The 23,618-nt window shown below is 38.7% G+C and overlaps 1 protein-coding gene across 21 annotated transcripts in view; it reads left to right on the top strand.

Moving 5' to 3' along the window:
- The first annotated feature begins 790 nt into the window (after nucleotides 1-790).
- PSPC1 (paraspeckle component 1) overlaps nucleotides 791-23,618 on the top strand; it is a 70,968-nt gene continuing 48,140 nt past the window's right edge. For 19 of the 21 annotated variants that reach the window (XR_012672011.1, XR_012672010.1, XR_012672014.1 and 16 more), the window contains exons 1-6: nucleotides 866-1,389; nucleotides 3,298-3,599; nucleotides 6,331-6,426; nucleotides 7,456-7,652; nucleotides 15,749-15,833; nucleotides 16,865-16,973. Coding sequence is in view for 16 of the 21 variants with exons in the window: in XM_075139987.1 (XP_074996088.1) it covers nucleotides 1,015-1,389; nucleotides 3,298-3,599; nucleotides 6,331-6,426; nucleotides 7,456-7,652; nucleotides 15,749-15,833; nucleotides 16,865-16,973 (1,164 nt within the window). In the remaining 5 variants the exon portion in view is untranslated. Of the gene's footprint in view, nucleotides 1,390-3,297; nucleotides 3,600-6,330; nucleotides 6,427-7,455; nucleotides 7,653-15,748; nucleotides 15,834-16,864; nucleotides 16,974-17,466; nucleotides 23,601-23,618 lie in introns of those variants that run through there. The other 2 variants (XM_075139995.1, XR_012672013.1) reach the window with 2 other exon arrangements.

The following is a 23,618-nucleotide window of genomic DNA, read 5'->3' on the forward strand; positions in this document are numbered from 1 at the left end:
TGTCACCACTGGAGTGCTGTTATCCGAGCAATCACTTTGAAGTTGTTTAAGGGTAAATACAAATAGTTTGGGATTTTTAATTGCAGATCAAGATGTGTGGCATTTACAAGTTTGCAGCATAAAAAGCTCTCATGACTTTCTTTGAGAGGTCTGATGCTTCCCTGATTTTCAGCAGGATCCTGATATTTGGTAGGGAAGTAATGCTGCGATACAGAAAATTAAAAGCTAGAACAGATGCTTCTGACTGTGTATCATATGGCACATGGCTGGAAATACACCCAAATCTCTTGACGGCAGTGCTCGGGCGTTCCTTCCCCCGGGCTGTTCCCCTGCAGCCGCCTCAGCATCTCTCATGTTATGCCTGCCTCCCTCTCCCGCAGCGACCAGGGCCCCCCGCCTGCCTGCCTTTCCCTCAGGGGAGACCGCAGCAAGGGGTTCTTCTGTCTGGGGACGGACTGTCGCGGAACTCGCAGGATCCGAACGCTCCTGCGACCACTACTCTAATACAACATGGTTGCGCTTGCGGCTGCTCTCCGTGCGCGCAGGTCAAGCACCGAGGGAGCCGAGCTAGCAAGGAGCAGCAGGGAAGCTTCTGGCCGGGCTATCCTCTCAGGCAGTGGAGCCCGCTGGTACGCATCTCTCTCTGCAGACGCAAAGACCGATCTCTCGCTGTTTGAGGCAGGTCCGCCTGCACGCCGGAGCTGAAAGGGAGCAACAGCGCCCGAGCGCAGCCAGCCCGCCATGGGCGGACAAGCCACCGCCACGGCCTTCCCACGGCCGCGCAGGACGGCGCATGCGCGGACCCCTCCCCGCGCCCAGCAAGGAGCGGGAGCAGGAGCAGTGGCGGGGAAGGCAGCGCGGGCGATGGTGGGCGGGGCTTTCTTCAGGGACGTTACAACTCGTCGAGGTTGGTGGCGGCGCCATTTTGAATTGGCTGAGGGTCCGAGGCGGTGGTTGCGGAACCGGGCTCCGCGTCCCCCGAGGAAACCAGCGGGAAAGCAGCGAGGTCTCAATATGGCAGCGAATAGGAACTTGAAGCAAGTACGGATCGAGAATAGCTCACCAGCGGCGCCGCTGGGTATGGTGGGGGGCGGTGGCGGCAACCTGAAGGGATTGCGGGGCCTAGAAACGGAGAGTGAGGCAGCGGCGGCCATGGCGCTAGTGCCGAGCAAAGAAGGTGGAGATGAAGAGCAGGAGGTTGGGTTCACCATCGATATCAAAAGCTTTCTCAAACCTGGCGAGAAGAGCTACACGCAGCGCTGCCGGCTGTTCGTGGGGAATCTGCCTACTGATATCACCGAGGAAGATTTCAAGCGCCTATTCGAGCGCTATGGGGAGCCTAGCGAGGTCTTCATCAATCGGGATCGTGGCTTTGGCTTCATTCGCCTGGTAAGGATTCGCACGAGCCTCTGTGGCTGCCCCGTAACCCCGGGGCTGCCTTTGCAAGAGGGAGACTCCTGTCCCTTGCTCCCCTCCCCCACCCCCCGCCTTCCTTGTCGGGCGGATGTGAAGAAGACAGTAACTGCCCCTCATTCTCTCTCTCTCCTTGCTGCTAGCGCTGTTCCCTCAGCTTCCTCTTCTTTCTCCCCCCTCCCCTATTTGCCTCCATACATCCAGGCCAGAGGCCTGCATTGTGAGCAGCCTTCCCAGCCCCTCGCGTTTAGGTTCCCACCTCACTACGCGGAACTCTGCTGGTTTCAGGTCCCCTCCACCAGTTACCGTTTATGTGCTGCTACCACGGTTACTCCTGCAGCCTGTTATTCTTCAGTTAATGGAAGATGTGGTTGTGCGATCTGTGTAAAGGCTAGATCTGTGTAAAACCTGTATAAAGGCTTTTCTTATTTAATTGGGAGAATGTATCGTACTTTGGGACTAGAAAAAATCCTTCTTTGTGTAGAAGCAAATTTCAGCCTGTACAGTTCATTATGAGTATAGGTTTGGTGTATGAAAACACATTTAATTTTAAAGACTGGACAGGATTGTTTCGAAATACCACTGCTCACACATCGTGAAAATGGAACATGTAATCTCAAAATTGCAAAGAAATGGGACCTTGGGTTGTTTGAATTACTTGTGTCCAGATAAGAGTAGCTTTTTAAGGATAATACAATATTCGATCGAATATGCTCAAGTCAGCATGCAAAAAAGGATTCATCTGAAAAGCTTATGATACTGTTTTTAAATGTCAATTTAATGTGCAGGATTAGTTTTCATGACTGCCATGTCTAGAATGCACTGATTTATATCATTCTGGGAATAGTTTTAGAGTGCTTTGGGTGTCTCTAGTTATGGTTTTTCCATATATTTTACTGGTTAGGATTTTTTCTTTTTGGTTGTCATCTTAAAGAGAAGTGCCTCTGGCATTCTGCCACACATCTTTTAACTGGAGAATCCCCCAGTTTGATTTTCTGGAGGCAGTGCAATATATTTACATGTCATTACTCAATTTTGTATGTGATACAGATTAGATACAGCTTTTTTCTGAACTTCCCTTTTCTGTTATGGAAATATATTCCTGTTAGGAATATAGTTCAACCTAGTCAGTTGAACTGTGGAGAAACTGGTTATGATCTAAAGAATAATTTCTTTAAATATAAGAGATTACAGCTATCAAACTCGGTGAAAATCTCTGAAATGAGAAAAAAGGCAGTTACTGATGCAGACTGTCTCATGGATGTGGGTGCAGAAAGCCCATAAAAGTGAGAAGAATGAATACCTGAGCAAAGAAGATAATCTTATCATTTGTTGATGAAATTCGAATTGGATATCCATCGAGAGTTCATCCAACAGTGATAATGAGCAAGTGTGATATTTTCACTTATTTAAAAACAAAACAAAAACCCAAACCACCTTAGATCCTGCAGTGTAATCTTTGAAAATACTGTTTCCTACTAGGGAAGGAAGAGCTAGGGATGCAGAATATAAACATTTGAATAGGTAAATGTGAAAAAGCACCAAGTTTTCAACTCTGCTGAAAGCCTTTACAGAGCAGCACAAATATATCCATCATAATGATAATTTGTTAAGTCCTGTAATGTGCAATAAAATTTTTCGCCTGTGTTGTTTTTTAGAATAAATCACAGGGGATGACATGCATTTTTTTTTTTTTACATCAGTGGACAGGAACTTTGGGGGTTTTTTTTGGTCGAAAAAAAAAAGTTGAATGACCCTGATGCTAATGTGCTCAAATTAAGGAAAAAAAATGTGCTACTTTTCTTGGGGGGGGGGGGGGGGAGGGGAACGACAACAGTGATATCTGTTCTCTTTGAAAATAAAATATTTTATATCTTGAAAAAGGAATCTAGGACACTGGCTGAAATAGCAAAGGCAGAACTTGATGGTACTATTTTGAAGAGCAGACCACTTCGAATTCGATTTGCTACACATGGAGCTGCCCTAACGGTCAAGAATCTTTCACCTGTGGTTTCTAATGAGCTGCTGGAACAAGCATTCTCTCAATTTGGGCCAGTGGAAAGAGCGGTTGTTGTAGTAGATGATCGTGGCAGAGCTACAGGAAAAGGTTTCGTAGAGTTTGCAGCCAAACCTCCAGCACGGAAAGCTCTAGAAAGATGCAGTGATGGGGCATTCTTGCTAACAACGTAAGTTCACAGACTTTTGTTTGAATTTGTGTGAGTATATATTTCTGATGTGAAAGAAAACTGCATTCATGAGTATTCCCTAGTTATTATTTTCAAATTATGAAAGCCATGAGGTGAGAAATTGAGGTGTTTTACATTAATACCCCAAATACTCCTGACTTTTTATTGGGAGGAAAACAAGTCTTTTTCTGCTTACTGTTTATAAGACTTGTAATTACCATAAGAGAGTCTGATAGCAACATTTGCTTTTCCTTTCTATATGCAATATTACTTCTCCTTCTGTATATAGTAGGGCTTTTTCTAGTGACACTTTATTTTCATTGATTGCATTCTTCTTGATCCCAGTAACAATGTGATAAAATAATATTCCTCTGTTTATTAGCAGAACAGTGCACTACATTGCTTATATTTCTGTAGACTCAGGAAAGTCTTCCTGCGTTTATTTCTAGCTCAAAAGCTTTATTTGTGGCTTGAAAGGCCAGAAGTACTTTTTTTTTTTCTTCTTCTTAAATGAAGACTTAGATTCTGCAGAAGTTTATGGCAATGATCTCTGGAAAACTTTATATTTCAAGGGCAAGCAAGCTTGCAAATTACAGCACTTCTCCCTTGCATCTCTTATTTCTGTAGTTGCTGAAGAGAGTTGTTAACTGCTATGCTTTAACACATTCACTAGTGACGTTTTCAAATCCTTTCTTGAAGACTGTGTGAAATGAAAGATATTCAGGAATTTTTTTTAATTTTTCTGGCTCTCATTTGGGAAAATAAGGCTGTGGTTCCACAGCATGGAAGCTTGCTGCCTTCAAATTGGGGAATTTGTAGTTCTTTTTATCTTCCTGCCCTGGCTGTGCTGTTGATCTTTTATCCGCTTGAGAACTTTCTGATACTTCCATAAGCCACTTGTGCCTGTTAAAACAACAGAAAAGTATTCAGCTGCTTTTGTTGGGTTCATTTTTGGCTGTTTAATCATGTGCTTGCTGACATGAGTGCTATGGACATCAGGTCCAGCAGAGGATAAGGTAGGAGAAAATGTTGCCAGGAGGAGACTGCAGGTGGGGAAAGGATATGGAACTCCTCTTTCTCATGATAATGTCATAAATCTTGTGTGCCACTGAACTAAGCTGGTGGCTGCATAGAAAATTCAATCTGAATATGTCTCTACTGTTATCAGTAGGTGCCAGCAATTTGTTCTTATCCCCTGGGTTTTCTTGGCATTAGTATTTGAATGGAAGCATGGTGAGCCAAACTAGGGAACTAATCTAGTTCAGTGTTACATGAATGCTATTCTTGGCATGAGAGATGTGACAGGGAAAAAGAAGCTAGGATATGAGGGTGGGTATTCTTGTTTTACCAGCTGGATAGATTCGTTGGATTGAAATGACTATCTAACCATGGCCTGAGTGAATAAAAAGCCCTTGATCTTTATCTTGCTTAGGTGGCTGACATGTTCCCTAATGCGCAGTTGCAAAGATAATTAGCATGAATCTGCTGCTGTGATACTTTGATATTTTGCTTCAGAATCTAAAATTTTACATTTTTAGCTGGAAACTCTTTGCCTGATCAGAAGAAAATCTTTCAATTCATGGGCTAAATATATCAAAACTAGGCATTTGAAATGTTAGTTTAGAGGTTTCAAATTGTTGTTCTAAATCAAAGCTTTTTAACACCACAGTTCAGTTACATTTAAATAACAGAACTGCCAGCAATTGCCATGCTGAGTTGTGCAGTTGCTGAGTTGTGCTCTGTGATTGCCGAGTTGTACAGTTGCTGAGTTGTGCTTTGTGATTCCAGACTTCATCTTTTTAATCTGCACTCGATGCCCAAAGCTTTCTTTTTCAGCTGTTGATGATGTTAAAATATATTGATTTTTTTCTGTGAAAAGATCTGCAAAGTGAAATAAAGGTGTGGAACACAATAAATAAGCACTGGCGTTTGAAAATAGTGTCTCTAGCTCTTTTCTTACCATTTTAAGCTATGTATTATAGGCTGTGCTCCCAAGACTGATGCAGAAGCTTTTTACACAATTCAGGATCCTTGTTCTGCTATCCTTGGCAGTACTGGCTAATAATTGCTTCTGATTACTACAGATAATGAGAATTCAGGGAAGGTATTTTCAAAGATAAATTAGGATTCTGATTTGTGAGAGTATGGTTCTTCAAAGAATGGGTTTTAAATAACTTAAGCAGAAATGTTTTTCTAATTATCACTGGAATATTAATGCCAAATTATCAAGCTGTTTTCAATTGTAGAATAACTTTCAAAAGTAACTTTTAATAGTCTGTGGAATTATGAATAGGTTGTGTTGCTCTGTTTTGGGTTTGTTTGGTACTTTCCCAATATAATCATGGCCCCTGTGTTGCCTCACTGATGAAAACAAAAAGGTAGTTCCTTCCTAAATATTTTGTAATTGTTTATAGATGGTTTTGAGATTTTTGTTTTTTATTTAATCTTTAAATACTTCATAGCAAACAGAACTACATCACGTAAATTGTGGTTTCTAGGCAGAATAGCTGGTTTTGGGTGTAGAAACAATTATCTTCAAAGATCATTCTTAAAATCAGGATTCATTGGAATTCTATGATTTAAGAAGAATTTGCAAGACATGGGAATTACAGATAGATACACAGGAATTACAGACAACATGTAAGCTTTCTGAAGTGTTTCCTCAAAATACTAGAATAATTTATAACTGCTTCATTTATGATTCAATTATTCAATTGAAACTGTCTTCCAGAACACCTCGACCTGTTGTTGTAGAACCAATGGAGCAATTTGATGATGAAGATGGGCTCCCAGAGAAGCTAATGCAAAAAACACAACAGTATCACAAGTAAGTTGTGTTTAGCTTTATTTTATAAAACATGATTTATGTTACTTAGTTAGCTTGATAAATATATGCTAATTTTTATTTTTGAGTTTGTGTAACAGGAAGCAGTGTTTTGTATGTTGTGCTGTTTTGTGTCCAAGGATTAAATAGGGCCTTGCCAAGACTTCGGAATCATAGTAAAATTCAGACTTGACTTGTTTGTTTAACGTTCTGTGCATTTACTAAAGTAGATAGATTCCTGGACTACACTGAAATCAGTTGGAACTTGTTTCCAGCCAAGCTATATCTTTTATGGGTTAGAGGTGTGGTCTAAGCCTGCAGAGATTTTATACCCACAGATTTTTTGTTCTCTGAATAGCCCCTTAATGTAAAGTCAGTGGGTTGTAAATCTCTGCAGCTTCCACGGTTCAGATAAAACTTTGAGCATGACATGAGAAAGTGAGTCTTGATCATGAGGTGGAAGAGAAGTCACCCAATCTGATAATACTAATTTTTAATATTGAAATTTGATTGCCATTTAGAGATCATGGTGTTTGACGCTAAAATGCTTATTCTGGTAAGGCTGTAGAATACCACTTTTAAAAAATGTGTCAGTGTTAGTTACAATATTAGTGTTAGAATGTGAAATAAAATGTTGGCACCTTTTACTGTACTTAGAGATTCTGACTAATATTCTGAGCTGTCTAGTAAGCTTTGATATTTATTTAAATAATTGGTTTTATGAATTGACTGCTTTAGAAGGCTGAACACAGTTAATCTAGTGTTGCAGCTTAGTATTTTGTACTGATGTAAATACGAATTTTTATCTTAAAATTATATAATTGAACAGATCTTTATTTGGACAATTTTGCTGATCGTACTACTTGTCTTAACAGCTGACTTAAGCTTTAACTGGTTTAGAATGTAGTCATCTGACAGGTTGATTTAAAGTCAGATCTACACTTGAAGTGATTGTTTATAAATTCCTTGGCTGTTGCAGCTGTTGATTTAAATGTGTCCTTCTGTACATTTTAACTGCAACATTTTTATTAGGGAAAGAGAACAGCCTCCACGTTTTGCTCAGCCTGGAACATTTGAGTTTGAGTATGCTTCACGGTGGAAGGCTCTTGATGAGATGGAAAAGCAACAGCGTGAACAGGTTGACAGGAACATTAGAGAAGCCAAAGAGAAACTAGAGGCAGAAATGGAAGCAGCTAGACATGAGCATCAGCTAATGCTGATGAGGCAAGGTAAAATCAGATAATCTACTAGCATTAAAATTGTTTTGTCACAGATATTTTTTTGTGTAGCATATTGAGCTGTATGTTAAAGATTTTGCCAGACGCTATTTAATTAAATGCATTGAACTGAGAAAAAGGAAATAATATTTTTCCTTACGGACATTCCTTGATGATTTGCAGAGAAGGATTAAGAAACTGAGAAAGGGGTGATTGTCTAGGTCGTCTTCACTTTTTAAATTTGTTTAGTGTAAGTAGTTTATGTAAAGAAATTGAATGGTAGCTTCACACTCATCAGTAAAATTATTTTCCATTTTTGGGGTTGCTTATGGTACTAGATAGGACTAAGCACTGTTTGTGGGCCATGTGCAGGAAAAAATAAAAAAATGATGGCTCGTACTTCTTTTGGCTGTTCTGTGCACCTCTAGTATGATTTTAAATGTTACAGTAGCTAATGTTACTTTTTTTTCCTTTGAAAGCCAGCTGAGAAGTCTGATGTCTGCATAGTATTATATGTATGTAACAATGCAAAATAACTCACAGTTGCCATGCATTTCAGTCATTCTTGAAATTTTAAGGTTATGTATCTATCTATCTTCGGTAATTGTTTGGACATCTTGCCTTCTGCTAGTGTTGGGGGGAAAAAAAGTCCTCTAGCAATTGCTTTCAAGCCCTATCTTTAAGAATGGAGCTGGGTGGAGCTTGTGTTTCTTGCACAGAGAGGACAGTAGCAGGGCAAGTATCTGGTACTTTCTGCTTGTTAGCAAGTGTTCCCCAGAACACGTTTTTCCCAAAATGCTGTGGACCTGCAGTCACTGCTTTCCAGGTCAGAACTATTGAACTACTACTTGATTTTAGTTCCCTCTGTATGACTGCTAAATTGCAAGACTTGAGTGGATGAAGTTTAAATATATTGCAAATCTGTTGGAAAGGATCTCAAGGTTTGTTGCATGAAAGAAACACTGAAGTGTTTGGTTTTTTTTTTTTTTTAAATCTTAATTTAAGGGAGATCATGACTACTTAAAAAAATACTTATCCCTGAGAGTGTTAGATCATAAGACAGTACAATAACTAGCTTGATGGGCTGAATAAGAGTGCCTTGTCATTATAAGGGATTTGAACTTCTTGAGATTCTAAGTAGTGAGTGCATTTCAAAACTTAAACCCAGATAACTCATACAAGCTGTCTGCTGCAATTATTTGGCTTTACTTAATGCTTACTCTTAGGAAGGGACATTTTTGTTGATAGTACGTCTTCCCTGTGTGAGACTGGTTCATCTTAATTTTTTTTGCTGACTTGAATGACATGTTGAAAATATCTATATGAGCTGGATTAGAGTATTCACTAGATTGGTGGAATTAAAGTACCTAAATGCTTGGATATACTGAATGTAAACTCATAGTCTTTTAAAATCTGTTTTAAAACATTTTCTTAACTGGAAAAGAGATTAAAAGGAGCATATTTAATTTTTTATATAGTATTCTTAAATCTACTGCAAATGAAAGTTGTCATTAGGAAAAAGTTTACGTAGCCTGTTTTTTCTAAATAGGCATGCCTGCTTTTAGTATGAAACCGTATTGTTTATATAAGATCTTGTACTGAAATACAGAGGATGATACAGTAAAAAACTGTTTTGAAATGCCAAATAGTTATTGCAGCACCTGAAATGACAAGTTGTTTCTTTGTTTATTTTCCAAGCAGAAAACGTTAAAGCATTTGGTTTGCATGTAAGCATAGGTATATCTTACAGGTGAGGAATGTGAATGTTAGTCATAGAATCATAGAACCGTTTAGGTTGGAAAAGACTTTTAAGATCATTGAGTCCAACTGTTAGCCTAGCAATGCCAAGTCACCACTAAACCATGTCCTTAAGTGCCACTTTTACACGTCTTTTAGGTATCTCCAGGAATGGTGACTCAACCACTTCCCTGGGCAGCTTGTTCCAATGCCTGACAACTCTTTTGATGAAGAAATTTTTCCTTATATCCAATTTAAACCTCCCTTGGCGCAACTTGAGGCCATTTCCTCTTGTCCTATTGCTTGTTACTTGGGAGAAGAGACCAAGACCGACCTCGCTACAACCTCCTTTCAGGTAGTTGTAGAGAGCAATAACGTCTCCCCTCAGCCTCCTCTTCTCCAGGCTAAACAGTCCCAGTTCCCTCAGCTGCTCTTCACAGGACTTGTTCTCCAGACCTTTCACCAGGTTCGTTGCCCTTCTCTGGACACGCTCCAGCACCTCCGTGTCCTTCTTGTAGTGAGGGGCCCAAAACTGAACACAGTATTCGAGTGCGGCCTCACCAGTGCCGAGTACAGGGGCACGATCACCTCCCTACTCCTGCTGGCCACACTATTTCTGATACAGGCCAGGATGCCGTTGACCTTCTTGGCCACCTGGGCACACTGCCGGCTCATGTTCAGCCGGCTGTCAACCAGTACCCCCAGGTCCTTTTCCTCTGGGCAGCTTTCCAGCCACTCTTCCCCAAGCCTGTAGCGTTGCCTGGGGTTGTTGTGGCCGAAGTGCAGGACCCAGCTCTTGTTAAACCTCATGCAATTGGCTTCGGCCCATGGATCCAGCCTGTCCAGTCCCTCTGCAGAGCCTTCCTACCCTCGAGCAGATCAACACTCCCGCCCAGCTTGGTGTTGTCTGCAAACTTACAGAGGGAGCACTCGATCCCCTCATCCAGATCATTGATAAAGATATTGAACAGAACTGGCCCCAGTACTGAGCCCTGAACACTGCTTGTGACCGCCTGCCAACTGGATTTAACTCTGTTCACCACAACTCTCTGGGCTTGGCCGTCCAGCCAGTTTTTTACCCAGCGAAGAGTGTACCTTTCTAAGCCATGAGCATCCAGCTTCTCCTGGAGAATGCTGTGGGAAACGGTCTCAAAGGCTTTACTAAAGTCTAGGTAGACCACATCCACAGCTTTTCCCTCCCACTAAGTGGGTCACCTGGTCATAGAAGGAGATGAGGTTAGTCAAGCAGGACCTGCCTTTCATAAATCCATGCTGACTGGGCCTGATTACCTGGTTGTCCTGTAAATGCCGTGTGTTGGCACTCAAGATGACCTGCACTGAGGTCAGATTGACAGGCCTGTAGTTCTCTGGATCCTCCTTCCGGTCCTTCTTCTCAAAGGGCGTCACATTTGCTAATCTCCAGTCAACTGGGACCTCCGTGGTTAGCCAGGAGTGCTGATAAATGATGGAAAGTGGTTTGGTGAGCACTTCCGCCAGCTCCCTCAGTACCCTTGGGTGGGTCCCATCTGGCCCCGGAGACTTGTGTGTGTCTAAGCGGTGTAACAGGGATTGGATTAAGGGGGCTTCATTCTGCTCCCTGTCTTCTAGCTCAGGGAAATAGGTACCCCGAGAACAACTGGTCTTACTATTAAAGACTGAGGCAAAGAAGGCATGAAGTACCTCAGCCTTTTCCTCATACTTTGTCACTGTGCTTCCCCCCGCATCCAGTAAAGGAGATTCCCCTTAGCCCTTCTTTTGTTGCTAATGTATTTATAGAAACGTTTTTTATTGTCTTTTATGGCAGTAGCCAGATTAAGTTCTAATTGGGCTTTGGCCCTTCTAATTTTCTCCTTGCATAACCTCACAACATCCTTGTGGTCCTCCTGAGTTGCCTGCCCTTTCTTCCAAAGGTCACAAACTCTCCTTTTTTCCCTGAGTTCCAGCCAAAGCTCTCTGTTCAGCCAGGCCGATCGTCTTCCCCGCCAGCTCGTCTTTTGGCCCATAGGGACAGCCTGCTCCTGTGCCTTTAAGATTTCCTTCTCGAAGAATGCCCAGCCTTCCTGGACTCCTTTGCCCTTCAGGACTGCCTCCCAAGGGACTCCATCAACCCGTCTCCTAAACAGGCCAACGTCTGCCCTCTGGAAGTCCAAGGTGGCAGTTCTGCTGACCCCCCTCCTTACTTCTCCAAGAATTGAAAACTCTATCATTTCATGATTGCTGCCCAAGACAGCCTCCAACCATCACACCACCCACAGGTCCTTCTCTGTTCACAAACAACAGTGGGGCACCTTCCCTAGTTGGCTCCTTCACCAGCTGTGTCAGGAATTTATCTTCCACACACTCCAGGAACCTCCTAGACTGTTTCCTCTCTGCTGTGTTGTATTTCCAGCAGACATCTGGTAAGGTGAAGTCCCCCATGAGAACAAGGGTTAGTGAATGTGAGACTTCTCCCAGCTGCTTATAGAATATTTCATCTGCCTCTTCATCCTGGTTGGGTGGTTATATCAGACTCCCACCATGATATCTGCCTTGTTGGCCTTCCCCCTGATTCTTACCCATAAACACTTGACCCTATTGTCACCGTCATTAAGCTCTAGACCGTCAAAACACTCTTTAATGTACAGGGCTACCCCACCGCCTCTCCTTCCTTGCCTATCCCTTCTGAAGAGTTTATAGCCATCCATTGCAATGCTCCAGTTGTGCGAGTCATCCCACCATCTTTCTGTGATGGCAACTATATCATAGTTTTCCTGCTGCACAATGGCTTCCAGCTCCTCCTGTTTGTTGCCCATGCTGTGTGCATTGGTGTAGGTGCCTTTCAGTTGGGTTGATCCCACCACCTTTTTGCAGGAGAAGTCCTAATTCCTACATGACCATTCTCAGATGCTTCCGTGGTTTCTAACACATCGATAACCCTTGCGTCTTTGCTGCCGCATGGATCTCCATCCCCTATCTCCACTGAAATGGCAGACCAAAGGACCTCGCTAGCTCACCCATCCCGCAAACATTGGCATGCTGCCCCCAGGCTTATCTCTAGTGAGCCTGGTTTTATCCCTTTCCCCCTTCAAATCTAGTTTAAAGCTCTTTCAATGAGCCCTGCTAAGTCCTGTGCAAAGATCTTTTTCCCCTTTGAGACAGGTGTACCCCGTCTGTCGCCAGCAGGCCTGGTGTCGTGTAAACCATGATCAGAAACCCCAAAATTCTGCCGGTGACACCAGGCTCGGAGCCAGGTATTGATCTGCTGGCTGTTCCTGTTTCTTCCCCCTCATCGTTCCCTGCAACTGGAAGGATAGAGGAGAACACTGCTTGTGCTCCTGATCCCTTAACCAGTCATCCCAAGGCCCTGAAGTCTCTCTTGATTGCTCTAGGGCTTCTTGTTGCAACTTCATCACTGCCTATCTGAAAAATCAGTTTCCAGTGAGGAAACATGCTTTGTGTTAGTGTGGGAAGAGGTTTTTTCCCTTCCTCCTTTGGTTAACAGAGTACTTCTCTGGAATTTTGTTCAGATTATTGGATTTTTCCTTATGCACCTGCAGAGATGTTTAATTTGCCAAACTCTAGGGTTAGTAAATATTCCTTCTGTTTTAATCTCATCAACTCTGCAGCTTCAGTGTGTATGAAAATAAGGTGTTTTTTTTTCTCTTGTATTTATTTCAGACATTAGCTGAATGAATTAGCGGACATTCTAAATTCTGCTGGTCTGAACAGTGTCTCTGGGTATAAGTTCAGACCATGCCAAGGATATTAATTACATTAATGAGATTGCATCACAGGGTTTTTAAGAAAAATGCAATGAAAATTTCAAAGCATCCAAACGTAGAATAAATATTTTTGTGTACCCGATGCACAAACCACAGATTTAAAGGTGTATTGAAATAGTTATTGTCAGGAGCTAAAAAGAAGATAGGAAGGGTAATAGAGTCCATATATTCCTGCAGGTGAAGGTTTTATTGAAACTGCTTTGAGAGCTAGTAGGACATGTTGAGAGCTAGTAGGACTATGTTGGCTTAAGTACTCAGCTTTTTGTATTGTGGTATTAATACTGAAGGTAGACTTCATTCTTTTGATATGTGTAATTTTTCACTTTTAAGTGTCATGTTTTGACAGATTGAGTCAGAAGTAATTTGTAAAGCAGAATACGTGTTTCCATGTGTAAGTAAATTGGCATGATCTCTCTGATCTACATATTGGTGGTATGCTTCAGATTGTTGTAAACATTCCCTCATAATAGTGGTTAAATAGTTTATGAAAATACTGGAAAACGTGACTGAATTTAACCAGAAGTTTCATTCTTTATCAGTATTGTGGAAGCTGGGCATTTGTTCTCCAGTTTTAGAACCTAAAAAATCAGCAGCTTATAAATCCTTTTGGACTTTATATTCCTGCTTGTAGAATTAGCTTGTGAGGTGAGAGTACACTTTCACCTTCTGCCCTCTGCTCTGTAGAAGGTTGAGGATAAAATTAAGACCTTACCCTTTTCTAAGCACAAGAAAGTGCAGAAGCTAATGGTAATGAATAATGCTTTTTGTCTTTTTTCTTTCACAGCTGTTTTAGTGCAGGTTTTTTCTATTCAGAGAAAGGGCCTGTGTCTAACATCTGTCAGTACAGAATTACCATCATTGCAGATCTTTTAATATGAATGGCTCTGTGCGCGGCCTGAACTTCTAGATCTATGTTTTCTAATCTCGTAAGGCTTTGTGGCAATATTCTGCCGTTGTTAAATGGTACTGGATCATAAATTGGTATGTTGAACTTTAAAATACTAACAATTTCAGGAAAGACAGTAATTAGAACAATGCTGTGGAAAAAAATAAAGAGGACACTGGGAAAAGTAGGATTTTACGCCTTAAGAATAAAAGGGAGTAAATGATAAATTTGTAGCAATTAGTAGTAGAGAGAAAGTAGGAAATCCTGTGCCAGTGTATTAACAGAAGAGAACGGGCATGCTATATAAATTGACAAGGAAACGACTTTTCCAACAGTGGACAACATTGAGCATAGATAGAATGGGTCCGTTCTTGATCTCAGTAATATCCTGAAACAACCTAAAGGTTAATTTTAAAAGAAAAAAGTGCACTTGTACTCTGAGATAATCTAAAGGTTATTTTAAAAAAAAAAAAAGTGTGCTTGTGGTGCTCCCCAACTATCAGGATAACAGTGGCCAAGCCTGCTATGGCAAGCACTGTTGGAAAGAAGCAGCCCTCAGACTTTGTGATTTGAGTGAATCTTCAATGTAATCGTATTCTATTGAAGTGTGAAATGTGTTAATTTTGCAGAAGAGGTTGGAAAAGCAAGCCTGCGAAGTGTGCTTGAGAAAGGACTTCTAATGTCAATAAGGATGCTGTGAGAGTAAAAATCTAATGATCATCTTTGTTAGAAAAGAAAACAAATAGATGATATTTTGGTGAAATGTACTGGTCATCGTAGTTATTTTTGAATATTAAAGTAAAAGGTTAAGTTGTAATAATATGCTGATGCAAGTTGCAGGAAAGTGATTTGCATAGCTAAAAAGATGCTTTAATTAGAATAGAGAAGAAATGCATGGAGAAATGTATGGAGTAGTTGAACTAAAGCATTAAAGCCATATAATAGATGGTATAGTGGAATGTTCATCATGGTGTCTGTAAATAATGTCATGCGGCCAATATCCTGTGAAGATAGAAAAGGCAAACAACTGCTTTCTAACAAAAGGTAGAATTAATATTCATTGAAGAAAGCATAAATTTCCAGACAGAAATCAATAATGTGACTGGTCAGAAACTAGTACAGCAAAAGTAATTACTATTTGTTGGGCCCTGCTTTTTAAGAGCATTTTAAGTGCTTTTTAAGATGATACAGCTGTTCCTTTCTGGTAGTGTTAAAGATCAGTCATTTGTAAGTCGCTATAAGCAGAGTCATGTGATAAATCTCATATCACTTTTTTCTGATATGTGCCATGCAGTCATCTGCAATAGGTAGTGGAGAGTATAAGCCCATATATACTGAACTAGTTTTCTTGCTAGTGCGAATTTAGCAGTACACAGCATTGTGAGAAAATTGATGCTTTGCCCTAGATGTAAAACCAGGATGTGATTTAAGTGATTGAGAGTTTTTTCTCCTTTTATTTGTTTGACGACTTCAGATTTCTGTTTCCATAACCTGCTTCGCAGGCTTTGCCAGTTCTGTACCTTTCCGTGTTTCTGTGAGCAGTGGATCCAGTGTGTTTTTTCATATACTAGACTTAGCTTTATGGGAAGAAACTAGTTAAATGTGTTGAGAAAATTCTTTAAAAATTGAATATTAGAACTTAATCTGACAGTAATAGCAATTTTTTATGTTGCCACATTGCTGATTGGCAGCTTTTATCTTTATTACATTTTTAATCCTGTTAGATCTCATGCGGCGTCAAGAAGAATTGAGGCGTTTGGAAGAACTTCGAAATCAGGAACTTCAAAAACGCAAACAGATACAATTGAGGTATTTTGTCTTCTACTGTGCAAAGGTGTGGCATGCAGCTGCTATAGGTCTGCGTGAATTTAGATGCTTTAGCTTGTAGAGCTTGCTTTTGATATGAAATAAAAATATTTCTGCTGCTAAAAAGTTGCTTTTCAAAAGCATAATGTGATGTTTCTGTTAATGTTCTTGAACAGACAAGTGTTCACTTATGCCAATGTAAAAGAATGGTTTCAAGTATTTCTTGAATTTTTTTCATTTATTTCAGCTCTACTAGTTCTGTTGTAAATTTCTGAGCTTTCTAAATAGTGTAGAAATGTCTTAACATGAATTTTTTTGTCTCATATAATTTATTTTAACCTTGTGACTGAAGCATAGCTGTAATAGAGCTGTAATAGATATGAACATGCTTCTAAGATTTATGGGCGGGTGATCTGCGTGTGGAATAGTAGCATTGCAAACGTATAGTCCGACATGAGATTTTTGGGGGTATTTTCACTTGATATTCTCGTATGTTGCAAACAGCTTTTCCTTTGCAATCTGATTCATACAAATATTTGCTTTCATGCCTCTGCTAAAATTTAAGAGAACAGACATAGTATCATCACATTGATTGAGTTTATATTTTTCATGTTAAATATCGTAAGAAATGTAGATGAGAAAAAAGAACAAAACACAAACACCTCGCAGAGTTAAAAATGTGTCTTTTGGCAGTTGAAATGTTTTAAACCATAGTGACTTGCTAAAAAACTGGAATGTTCTAACCTGCTTTCCAATATGTAGCCAGAAGAACAGGTATAGAATGTGCTGGTATCATTATTACCTTGTATTCCAGTTTAAAAAAAAAAAAACCAAAAAACCAAACAAAAAACCCCCCAAAAAACCCTTCAATAATATTCAAACGCATCAGGTGAAGTACATTAGTGCCTTGTGCTAAATAAAAAATTAAATAATGACCAGTTTTGTTTATATGCTTGATCTTATCTCCTGAGACTGAGTACAAGCCTGAACAGATCAAGAGTCTAAGTTGACATAGTTTTTGAAAAATATTCTAGACATGAAGAAGAACATCGACGTCGTGAAGAAGAGATGCTACGTCAGAGGGAACAGGAGGAATTACGACGACAGCAGGAAGGAGGATTTAAGCCAAATTTCATGGACAATGTAAGTAAAATTCTATAACGAAAGTCCAAATTGTAAAAGATTTTTTTTTTATTGTAGTATTTTTATACACTAGCTATTGAGCTGCCACCTTCTTGTTTACTGTTTTTTTCCTGGTGGTACAAATTTAGTAGTGTAGTTATTCTCTTGTACGATGGCATCACTGTTAGTTTTCCTACAAGCTGGTGATGTAACATTTCAGTTAAATGAAAGTGTACAGATAATAATTTGCCTTTTTTATTTGGGAAGTGAATTTTTCCAATAAAATAATTGAATTTTTCTAAGTTGGGAGGTCATGGGAGTAAATGATGTTTCCATAATAAGGTGCCCTAGTTTGCCTGAATGTTTAAATTTTAAACCAGTTCAGGCTGTTAAGCTTGTTTGAATTGCTTGTTTTGGTTTATGCTTAACTTATTAAGAATAATATACTTCAGAAACAAAATGGGCCGTGTTAACTTCATATGGAGCTTAAAATCACTCTCCCCTTTGACCCTAGATGAGGAAAACCTCAAAATCTTTACTAAAGGAGACCAAAAGATTATAAAGGTGGAAAAAAAATGTTCCTCTGCTATAATTTCTACATTATTTATGTTAGTAATTTAGATGTGTTCTGCCTTGAAGACTCATTCTGCAGGACTAGCAAAATGGTGGTGTCAGAGGAGTCAGCTTCTAAATTTTCATGATTATCTATTTTTGTCAAGGGTATGAATTTTTTTCTGCCAACCAAAGCAGTTAAATGAACACAACCTGTACTGTGAATGCTTTAGTTTCATGTGAGAAGGATACCTTTTACTGTTACAGCTATTCTTAGTGAGGAAGCAGTGAATGAGCCATCCACACAATGCTCTTTTACATTATTATAACAACTGCAGTCTGCAGGAGGGAATTTTGCTCCCCTTTACAGGTACAACTTGATGCATAGATAAAAAATAAACTGCTGGTTTGTCAGCTGCTTTCTGATTTTCTGCTTTGTGCAAGAAATACCTATTTTACATTCTATACCATAACATTTTCTGTAGGGTTGAGAAAATTATATCATGTATGTTCTGAGACATCCTAAGAGAAGTTAGAAAATAAAAGATTTCCTGTTCTCAGCAGGACATCTTTTTTCCCATCCTCTGTCCCTTAGTGTTTTTAGTAAAGATGGGGAGGAAGCAAAATGGTTCCTTTGATGTTACTAACAGCTATCAGTTCATTTTGCTGATTGTGTTTTGAGAAACTTGCAGCAGAAAACAAACAATCATTTATTTCCATATGTGCTCACACTGTAAAAGAAAACTGCTTTCAGCATGTCTTTTCTTCGGGGTGATGAAGATCAAGAATTCAAAACTCAATGTCCTTCAGTGTATTCCCATTGTGAAATAGCACATAACAATTGTCTGATGTAATTTAGAAATAGCACTTATTGATCATGATTTCTGTAGTGCCAAATACGAAATTTCATTTCACCTTTATATCTTCAAGTAGCATCTTTTGGGGTGGCCTGACTTTCTGACCCTAAAAGCTACCTGTCCAAATCCTCCTGTGGTTGATCTGTGAGACCAATGCTACTTGCTGCAGAGTGCTGCAGGAAGGGGAGGCTGGGGAGCCAACCCACAGGCTTGAGATGGCAGTAGCTCCCTCAGATTCCATTGCTGTTAGGAGATTGTGGCCTATACCCTGCAGCTTGGGGTGCTGGGAAAACTAGATAGCGTTGGCCACAGCAACTTCTGCTGGTTATCTTCTTGCAGCTGTCTTGAGATAATGTTATTTAGCCTCTGTGCTTGAATTGCTTGCCACAGTTTGGCCATCCTCGTGCTTATCTGCATCTTTAAATTCCGATGTCTGTGTGACTAGAAACTGTTCAAGTTGGTGTGCTGCACATGGCAAAAATGTAGTGTAAGAAGGGAAGAGGAATGGTTCAAATGGAAAGCACTTCAATCACTATGCATAATTTTTGCGACTTTTATACGATGAAATTTTTGAGGGGAAAGGTAAAGATGGAAGAATGCTTTGGAAGATTGTAGGTTTCCCACTGAATTGCGTTACTGGAATTGTGTGTTCATCTGGAACTAATGAATACACCTCAAGAACATATAGATGTAGCTGTGCAGTGACAACCTACCGAAAGTCTTATATAAAGGAATATATAGTATAGGTGGTGTTTTTTTAGTATCATGCGAAGTTGAAGTGGCATATACAATAATTTAAAAAAATGTTTTCTCTAGTCTTCAGGCTATTCTTTAGTATTCTGGTCATGTGTTGACTTAATGTTTTACTTCTAATGCCTTTGAACTTTAAAAGAGGAAGAATTGAAACAAAATTGGAAGTGATGTATTTACTTTCTTTAGCAACTGTTTCTAATAAGGGCAGCTATGTAATTCTAAGCATGGCCTATCATTTTATAGGCGTTCATTATAACATGTCTTTAGACAACTGTACTTAAGTTGTATGGTGTGGATGGGAGTTTGAAAAGGCCTTTGCATTTTGCAGCAGAAAAGAATTGTAAATCTGGAGATTGCAAAATGATACATCAAATCTTTTTTCAATTTAGTAGAATTTCTTATACAACTAAATTTTTTAATTTATTGTTATTAATACTTGTTTACTGTGAACGGACTCCATCTGGTAATTACTTCTAGTCTCAGATTACTATTGTATATACACTGAAAAAAGTTATTCTCTGTTTTAAGAGCTTAAAAGTTGCCTCTTAGTGAAAATTGCATTTTATGATACTAGTGGTGGATAGTTTTTACCATATCAGGTCTTGATAAACTCTTTTGGCATAATCCTTATAACATATTCAAGTCCTCTGCCAACCATGTATTTAGAAGGAAAATAATAATTGTTTCTAATCCTTGTTTTTGTTTCTTAAAAGCTTTGAAAAGTAAGCTTCTTTCACTTATATCCTATCCCTTTTTACTGTTCAGTATAAAAGGAGGACATAAATGGTAAGTGCAATGACAACCAGAATTGGAACCTCTCATGTAAGGCTGCAGTATTAGGCTTTCTTGTTTAAAGTTTCTTTCTGTATCTTTTCCCTAACTTGTTAAACTTCGATTTTTCAGTATAACTGCTTTTGAAAAACGTAACCAAGTTTAATGCAGTTACCAGTTACTTGGTTTAGTTACAGATGATAAATATATTTTCTGAGAGGGGAATTCTCTTCCTGAAGCATTCTTGTTCATGGTGATGTTGTACATTAAAAATTCGATTGCATTGATAGTTAATTTAATGGGCAGCCTAGTGATACCTAAACAATTTATTAGTCTAGTTGTGTGAGCTCTAGCAGATAAGTTATTGATAAACACTTTCGTATTGGTTAGGGTTTTCCCCTTGCTTTCTAAAAGTTGGTTAGTTGAAATCTGCTGTTACAGGTCAATATATATGCATACTAATTTCATGATAGCTTAATCAGGAAATTTGTTTTCCTGTAGTATTTTGCTAATTTTTGTTTTGCATACATATTTCTTGCTAAAAGAGGAGATTGCTGGTGGTGATTGGAAGCAATTTTTTTCAGCAGCACAAATATTTTTTTAAAACAAATGCAGTACTTCTAAGCGCTAGTAATACATTAATTATTCAAACTGTGCAGTAGTTACTATCCCATTGTGAATGGCTTACTTAGATTTACATGGTTCAATCTCCATCAGGGCCTTTTTACGAAATAATTCCAGTTCCAGGAACTACATTTATTCATGTCACCAACTTAAAAGAGTGAAAAGAGTGATTCGGCTTTAGTGTATTAAAATAGTTTTCGTGTGTCTACAAAAGAGACCAAAATATGTAGGAGCTGTAGTCTTATTTTTATGGTGCACAGATTTAGTTCTGTAATAACACTGCAAAATTGGGTATTGTACTTAATGAGACAATAGCTGTGATACTGGGCTACAGCTTACAGCTCTTCTTACTGATGGTTTAAAGAGGGAGTTGAGATTTTTGGGTGTCCGTATCCTCCTGCCTCCAAGGAAACTCCTGCTTTTTCAAGTGTAACTTGCATATGTAAGGAACTGTTTCTTGTGAGTTCATCAGTTTCAACTTCTGAATGCTTACTGTTCTTTCATGTAAGACTGTGTATTAAATACTTAACTTTTTTATCTCCTAGTTTTTTCAAGAATTACTTCTAGATGTTGTTTTGCTTTCCTTTAATTTTTTTTACACAGACGCTCTGCTGCTCAAGTACGTTGTGTAAGTATCAGCATAAAGTGGCAGCTGCTGAAGCAGTGGAGATTGCCTCAACAGCAGAGATTGTAGTGGACTTGAATCAAAAGCTGTAAGGCAGATGAGAGCAAGGGAGTAAAAAAACATCTCAAACCAACAGCAGAGTTCATAGCTTCAGGAATGCCAGAAACTTGATTGGAAAAAAAAAAAACATTTAGTCTTTGTTCTAAGAGTTTTGTCCTCCTTTGGAGCAGTTACAAATGTAGCTTCCCATTTCTTTATTATTTTGAGCCTACTGAGGTATATCTTATCCCTCACTTCTACATTCACTTGCAAGTTAAGTAGTAGACATTTTTGAAGAAGACTATCAGTTAGATTTCCTTGGACTTCTGTAATTCAGGAACAATTTTTTTGCACCTCTTGGCTCTTAAGTGAATAGAACTGCTTTTTTTTTCTGTCTTCTGATTCCATTATGCTCAAAAGCCCCGGTTATGTAGGAAGTTTTAATTTTCACTGAATGCAGAATTGTTTCCTACCTTATTAAAAACTAAGCTAAGGCAGATTTCCAATAATAAATAAATTGACAAAAATTTCCAAGGATCTTTTCAAATTTGATCTGTTTTCTACTAATAATAAATTTTCGTTGTTTTATCTTGACAGCCTAGTGTACTTAATGAAGCTGATGGTGGTGAAGTTTTGGGGGTTGTATGAATATAGTCTCTGTTTCTTAACAAACTGCTATAAAGCTAAGCTGCTTTATAAAAGCTCTTTTGTAGAGTTTGGTTGGGAGGGATGAATTACCTCCTTATTGCAATCCAGCATATATGCTCGTGGAAGAAGTAAGTAGTTCATGTTTGACACCTTAAAAACCTTTCAAGGTAAAACTAGCTTGGAGAAAGGGAGATCATTAAATGTAGAACTGAAAAAAAAAAAGAACACCCAACCTGATAAAACATTCCTGCTTTCTTGGCAGTGCTTTTACTTCAGTGATCAAGTTTCTTCCTATGCATAAAGCAACATAGGTTAGGCCTTTGAGCAAGCAGTTTATAAATTTGCAGTTTGTGTTTTTGTGGGTGTTCTTAGTTTTGGCAGTAGCACTAAATTTTTTTATTTTTGCAGGATTGCAGTGATATGTATCAGTAGACAGATGCTTAAATCTTGCAATTCTTCTGTTCCTCAAACAGTGTTTTAGATACTAAATTTGGTGCTTTTTGGTGCAAGAATAATAATTCCTTAACAGGCCTTAAAATACTCACATTGTATTAATTTTCAGAAACCAAATACATTATTTTCAGCCCTTAATTATGCTGCCAGATATCAAAACTATTTTAACTGTCATATCTGCTTTTAATATGAAAAGACATTGCATAAAAATCAATGCAGAACTTCAGCCATCTTTTTGTAGCATATTATGTGTTTGTATATGTAAACTGAAGCTATTTGTGGAATAAGATACTTTTTGGTTGTAAGTATTTATTTCATGACCATTTTAGGATGGTTCATAATTGACTTTCTAGATTATGTTTTTATGTATATCAAGGATGCTTCTAAGGTAATTTTTCAGTAATGAAGCAAATAATCATTACAATGTTACATTTAATTTATAACTTTATATTTCAGTCAGTGTGAACTATGAATATTTAGTGTAATGTAATAAGTTTTCCTTTGTGTTAAGCTGTGTTGTAGATATTTAGGAGACTAAAATCTTTTGCTCTGTTGCCATCATCTTCTAATGTTTGCACAAAATGCTTTAGAACATAATAATACTTCATGTGAACTTGCAAACAGAACAAGTGACCATTCATAAGTAATTTTTGTCCCTTAATGTGCTGTCAAAAGTCCATAAATCTCCAATATGAATTTAGGTGTTGCGGTACTGCTTTTAAGCATTCCCAGGTTTGTTCTTTTCTACAGTAATTGATAAGGATTTTTTGTCTGTGTTTTTTTAGATTGTCTGTTTTTGTTTATAACTTCATTTTCTTTCAGTAAGACTAATGGATCAAGAAACTAAAAGAACACTTTTCTAAAGATACTTCGTATGCAATGGCAAAATGACATCAGTCTTTGCCAGTTGTAGTGTTTCATGAGGCCTCAGATTTAGCAAGTGCCATTTTTGTTCAATTATTAATGGAAGGACTTCAAATGCATCTGGTGTGCTTATTTATAGAATACTCTATTTGTGTACCTAGCTTCTCATGTTTCATGGATTTTACAGAAAAAAAATGAAAAAATCTATTAAGGAGCAGATGTAGTAAGTCTATATTGCATATTTTTAATATAATTTCTGAAAATTGTTCGTGCTCATAAGTTAAAAAAAAAACTATTTACCTAACGTAAGTTCCTCAAATACTGAGTTCTTCAATTTTCCTTCTGACAAGTAAGAATGAGACTTTTATAAATAATTTAGAAAAATCCTTTGTTGTTAATGTAATTGTTTGATAAATGCCCTACATATTTTGAAGAAGCTAAAATTAATGTTTGCCTTAATAATTTTCATTTTTTCTTCCT

This window comes from Calonectris borealis, chromosome 1, assembly GCF_964195595.1.
Source record: "Calonectris borealis chromosome 1, bCalBor7.hap1.2, whole genome shotgun sequence".
NCBI lineage: Eukaryota > Metazoa > Chordata > Aves > Procellariiformes > Procellariidae > Calonectris > Calonectris borealis.